The sequence below is a fragment of the Limanda limanda genome, chromosome 11 (genome assembly GCF_963576545.1).
Source record: "Limanda limanda chromosome 11, fLimLim1.1, whole genome shotgun sequence".
NCBI classification, from domain to species: Eukaryota; Metazoa; Chordata; class Actinopteri; order Pleuronectiformes; family Pleuronectidae; genus Limanda; species Limanda limanda.
The window spans coordinates 28330906-28336855 of NC_083646.1; the positions used below are offsets into that span (position 1 = coordinate 28330906).

The 5950-nt window shown below is 41.8% G+C and overlaps 1 protein-coding gene across 1 annotated transcript; it reads right to left on the reverse strand.

The window, feature by feature from the left end:
- Positions 1-4605: 4605 nt before the first annotated feature.
- id4 (inhibitor of DNA binding 4) lies at positions 4606-5411 on the reverse strand. The gene is made up of 2 exons (XM_061081953.1): positions 5034-5411; positions 4606-4668 (listed from the first exon to the last, which is right to left on the reverse strand). Exons 1-2 carry the CDS (start codon positions 5409-5411, stop codon positions 4621-4623), a joined length of 426 nt encoding a protein of 141 aa, XP_060937936.1. The 3' UTR covers positions 4606-4620.
- Positions 5412-5950: the final 539 nt, after the last annotated feature.

Consider the following 5950-nt stretch of genomic DNA (forward strand, 5'->3'; position numbering starts at 1 on the left):
AAAAAATTACATGAAGTATTCAATTGCTTTGGGGGAAATAAAACTTTAAATATATTTTTTGCCAAATTTATATTTTTATGACAACTGCTGTTATGTCTGGCTGCTTCCCGTGAATCTGCAAGACTTGTTTTTCCACTCAGAGCTGTACAGGTGAATTGCTGCTTCTCATATTTTGTTTATCAGGAAATGGCTGTTGGTAGCAGGCATTTTAAGCTAATAGCTGCTTTAAATAGCTGCAATTACTGAGAAGCATGAGATATTTAATCACTCTAGACCAATTAGTCTGTAATCAAGTAGTGTCCAAGAGTGAGCACGTTTTTGTCCTCCACTGTTCCTCTGCAAGCACCCACCATATATTTCTCCGTACGCCGGGAAGAGAAGTGATTAACACGCAGGGATATGGGCCCCCGTGGAACGGCATAATGTGCAGTTAAATCAGGGAGGGAGGGAGGTGACGCACCACAGCTAAACCTGTTGTTACAGTTTAACATATGCAGAAGGTTAATTCAAGGCAGAGACGCTGGCGAGCATCCTTGTTTTATGTGTTTGTGTCACATTGTCTTGTACAGATTTGTCTTGTACAGATTTGTATAAAGGAAGAGTTGGTGTCTTTTTCTTATTGGAGACAATAGTGACGGTAGTGTGAGCTGATCAGAAACACTAAAAAACTAACAAATACGAGTCATGCAACACTCACTGGCACCTGTGCAAACAACTCCACTTGCAGCCTGATCAATCCCTTCTTTTTAAGATAGTGATACTGTGATCGTGAAAACCTTCAAGTGAATGACCTCAGGGCCAGTGTGTCTAGCTTGTGTGTGCAAAAAAGGTCAACCGATGTTATTTGGACGTCCATATCAAAAAGGATGAGATACTTTCTCACGATCTGGATCAGGGAGCACAAACACGAGGAGAGGATGGTCACAGGTAAGAATCAATTCTGTTTGACATTTTTCTCAAATTAAAAGAAAACGCTGATGAAGCCTTTGCGCACCTTCCCTGTGCTCCTCCATTTTGCTGCTGCGCTGCACTGCCTCACTCCCAACAGGGGTTATTCGGAAAATCCTGCAGTGCTAATGTTGGACAGACACACTATGGGGCACAACAGTGGTGGCTAATAAGCCGACAGAGGAAATTGTTAGTCAACATAGAGCAGGAAAGTATAATAGGAGAGCCGATAAATAATGTATCTAGGGATTGTAGCAGTCTCAGTGCTGACTAATAGAGAGAATTATAGCTGTATATATTATACAACTGTAATGGAAGGCACCTGCCTTGTGTCAGTGCTGTAACACTGCAGTTGTGAGGGACATCATGTAATAGGATAATATTTCTGTCTAAACACTGTGGGGCACGTGCTCTTGCGCTTGCAGGCCCCTGAAAACGCAGAAGCATGCGCTGGCCTTTATCGTCAGATGGCCACAGTGGAAGGAGCAGGATGTCTGAAAGGTTTAAAGCTTTACGCATGCATTTAACAGGGTGAAGGGAGGATAGCTAAACTAGGGTCAGTGTGTCTGCGAGCAAACCCTGCAGCTCTGTGCGAAAGAAAGACGACAGGAAGGACACACATGTCACTAACAAGTGTTATACACTGACTGATACAGGTGTTGGTTTAGGACAGTGTTTTCTGAAAGCTGTCAGGAACAGTACTCCAGGATAAATCTCATAATTAGTTCAGTATTATTTGATTAAAATAATGTTAGTGGCAAAGGAAAAACACAAATTATTTGAATGATAATCTGTTATTATATAACTATATATATTATAACTATAATATGTCTCTTTTTTCTTCAAAATATTTATAGAATCTGAGATACCTATTTCTATCTGAATTATTAGCATGTGCCTTTATTCTACTATATTTAGTGTTTACACAGAAATATAATTGTAATTGTGGCTTACATTGTACTTGTTTGACTCTTCTATAACATCCATATGAGATGAAAAAGCTACTGTTGATTCTCTCGAAGGAAGAGAATCACAAATATCCTTTGGTTCGTTGACGTTATGTTTTTTTTATTTTTTCCACAATTGCTTAATAAAATTAGTTTTGGGCTGTAACATATTATATGTCAAATTGGAAAAAAGGAAGGTGCCTTGAACATTTTAATATTAATAAAGAACAAATAATTTCCAGTTAATGTGAGGATGAAATGAATGACACCTCACTCAGTTAAACATGAATTTGACCTCTTCACTATGTGTGAAGCCATAGTCATGTGTGTGATTGCAATAAAACCCTACAACATAAGAGACTATCTACCCGACTCCTGTTTTAATAGATTTGAGGACTTCCAGTAGACTCAAATATAGTTTATGCCTCCTTTATTTTTTGTGAAGCTACAGAATACATTATGCAGTGTTACACCCACTCCTCCCTCTTCCTCCTCATTGTTTCATGTGACAGCGCTGGCATTGAAGGCAATAAACCAAGATTCCCCTTGAGACAAAACTTGAGACAACACAATTCTTCCTGGAAACTTTAATTGTTTTGACAACTCCTCACAAGCCAGTGAAGGTCAAGTCCAACAGTGCAGCTGACAGTAATGTACAAGTGCCCTCTCACACTGGCAGGAGAGCGGTGAGGTAAATTCGGTGTTCAATGTCATGAAAAATAAAGGAATTATTTTCCTACTTTACATTAACAATGGCTGCTGACTCATCAGTTCGTACCGACTTAAAGACAATGCCGGCATCAATTCAAGTGTTTGTTGTCCAAAAAGATTCTTACATTGTTCACATATTTCATGAGTTCATAACCAAAACTAGAATTAATGATATCATGGTGTCAATCATTAACTTTTCAAGGAGTAACTCAAACAGCACAAATATAACAGAGACATTGTTTTGTGTGATTTTATGTATTATACTTGCAGTATAAGTGTTGCAGCAATCAGATTGAACTTTTGAATCAAATTGGGGCTTTTCTTCTCTTTTTTTGTTTGAAGATCAAATAGAAAAACTGACTCTTAGCTGGTCACACTTGCCATAGTTAATGTACAACACAACTGAAAAGAAAGCTGAACAGGCCAAATTATAATTGTGTTGAACTCCACCACATATACACAAGGAGGGCTGCTTCAGTACACATTATATATCTCTGCAATGAGCCTGACATGCTACATATTCAACTATTCCAAAAACACTGCAAAGAGTTAACTGATACCGTCATGTGAGGACATCAATGGCAGAGCGAAACCTTGGAAACACAATATTTACATGACAACAAAAAAAGTTTTAATAAAAATATCTTATAATTACAATAATCTATTTTAAACATATAAGTCTTCCTTCCACATACTTTTATGGAACATTTGAGTCTCTTTATGTACAATCTTAATTGTCTCGAATCAGAATTGTTCTTCTTTACAATATCAAACATTTTAAGGTTCCAGGGATGAAGTCCCTGTTCAACACAAAGCATCTATTTTAAACGATAGATGTACAAAACATATACAATTATTTTTCGCAGTTTAGTAAAGCTTGAAACTGGAGTCATTTTTAGCTTTCCATTTAGCACAATTTACAAACAGTTTTTATAGCTGTTGACAGACGACTTATGAGGCTGGGGGATTCAATGTTTTCACTCTTTTAGAAAAATTTTAAATCAAAAAAAGTAAAGTTAGAGCAACTTAAACAGGAGGTAGGAGAGGGAGGTTTCTACACAGTGAGTCCTTGTTAAATGGAACAAAAACATTCTTATGTGAATGGTGACTTTATTGGGGTTTAATTCATCCCAGCGGTTTTGAAATCCCCTTGTGATTGTGCCTCCAGTTGGGTGTGAGTCCCTTGCGAAGCTTTGCTGGCTTTGGAGCAGCTCTGTGAAGCCTGCACACCTGTGGAGGGGGAATCGGAGGTTGAGGTAAGAGGGGGGGTGAGCTGCACAACTCCAGACTGACTGGCGCCACCAACAAAACAGAGGCCACGCTTGATCAACAACCCAAAACAAACCAGGTCAAACAACAGCCACACAGCTCCTCAGGCTATTGGGAAAGGCTGATGAGAGGCAGCCGAGACTCTCTGAGAGAATGTGAGTGTCTTTCACCCACACACACACACACACAGACACACACACACACAGACACACAGACACAGGTCTTATTAGGTGTGTTTAGATTCAGTGCAATAAATCTGACATTAAAGCCAGAACAGCAGCTTGAATAGAACTAGGGGATGCCGAGAGTGAATGAGAGAGCAAGGAAGGAAGGTGTAGGTGTGTGTGTGTAGGTGTGTGTGTGTGTGTGTGTGTGTGTGTGTGTGTGTGTGTGTGTGTGTGTCTGTGTGTGTAAGAATGAAAGAGAGGACAAGCTGAGGTTTTAACCCTCTCTTCTTCAGATTGCTACACCAGTGACAGTTATTGCGCAAAGCACAGCTGCTTCTGAGGTTGGTGCCAAATTCATGTTTCTCAATTTTTTTCTTCTCTAGACTACTAGCCTCCTCATAGCACTCCAGAGACTACATATATAGGCTACAGTAATCAAGTAAATGGAGATGCTTCAATGACCACCACTGAGGCCGGTGGTTTCACTACTGGCCACATGTGTTTGATAAGAAGAAGAATCCAGAAACATGACTAATACTATTTTAAAATCAACTACTTACCAATGCAGTGCTCTTGTCTCAGCGGCATAAAATCGAGTCATCCGGCTTTTTGACTATTGACGTCCTCTACAAAAGAAGAAAACAAAACAAAAGAAGAAACATGTCAAATAATTTAAATATTTGGATAGAGAAACGAAATAAAGACAAGGCCAAAATCCTTAAAAAATAAATTATCCAGGAGAGCGGAATTATCTTATAGCCTATTGAATAACAAATTGCTCTTATTGTGCGCAGTGGAGTGGGCTGCGGGTACTTCACCAATCCTGGTATAAGGTAGGGCCTCTGAATACTGCTATTATCATGCAAATCATAAAGCCCGCAATCAAGTGCGCAACCTAGCGCTTTGTCTGAGGTAAACAGGGAGGTGAACCCTGGTAAGTTCCGACTAGTTTCGGGCTAAAGCAGAGTGGTGTACTCTGGTTAAAGCTCACCTGGTGGTGGTCAGTGTTGAGCACCGTCAGCGGTGTACGGCTGGGGTTGGAGGGTGGCGCGGGACAGGTCCCGGTCCACTGTGGCTGCTGTTTGTGGAGGGAAGGGTGCGTCTCCAAGGCCAGCTGCAGGTCCAAGATGTAGTCTATGACATGCTGGAGGATTTCCACTTTGCTGACTTTCTTATCCTGCGGGATGGTGGGCACTAGGCGCTTCAGTCGGCTGTAGCAGTCGTTCATATCGTACTGCAGGCAGAAGAGGTCCTCCTCCTCCATCCTGCACCGGGCGATGTTGAGGCTCTGCTTCGACAGATAGTGCAGGGATAGCTGGCTGCCGGTGGAGGAGGAGTCCTGGGGGCGGACTGGAGTAACAGCCTTCATCTTAAATAAACAGCGGTAAGGGAGAAGAGAAAACCCCGTACAATTTCACGACTGGCGGGATGATGCCACGGCGCTGAAAACACGACAGATGCCACAACAATATAGCCTCAAATTACCGAGAGAATGCGAGAAAAATTAGACGGCGGATTTCGCATCTGCCAAAACATCCCGCGAGCCTCGGAGTTCCTCTGACTTCAACACGCTCGTTGTGGAAGGAATGAACTGGCGTCCTATATTTATACAGGGGAGGGAGGCGCCAAGTCAGTCGGCTGACAGATCAGGGAGAGGAGCTGGTCTATCACATGCAGCTGCCCACCGACCCAACAACGGAGCCAAGCAAAAGGCGTGTCTCATTCTCTGCGGTGGAGAGAGAGAGAGAGAGAGAGAGAGAGAGAGAGAGAGAGAGAGAGAGAGAGAGAGAGAGAGAGAGAGAGAGAGAGAGTGAGAGTGAGAGTGAGAGAGAGAGAGAGAGAGAGAGAGAGAGAGAGAGAGAGAGAGAGAGAGAGAGAGACAAACACCTGTCTCACCTCACTTTGGAA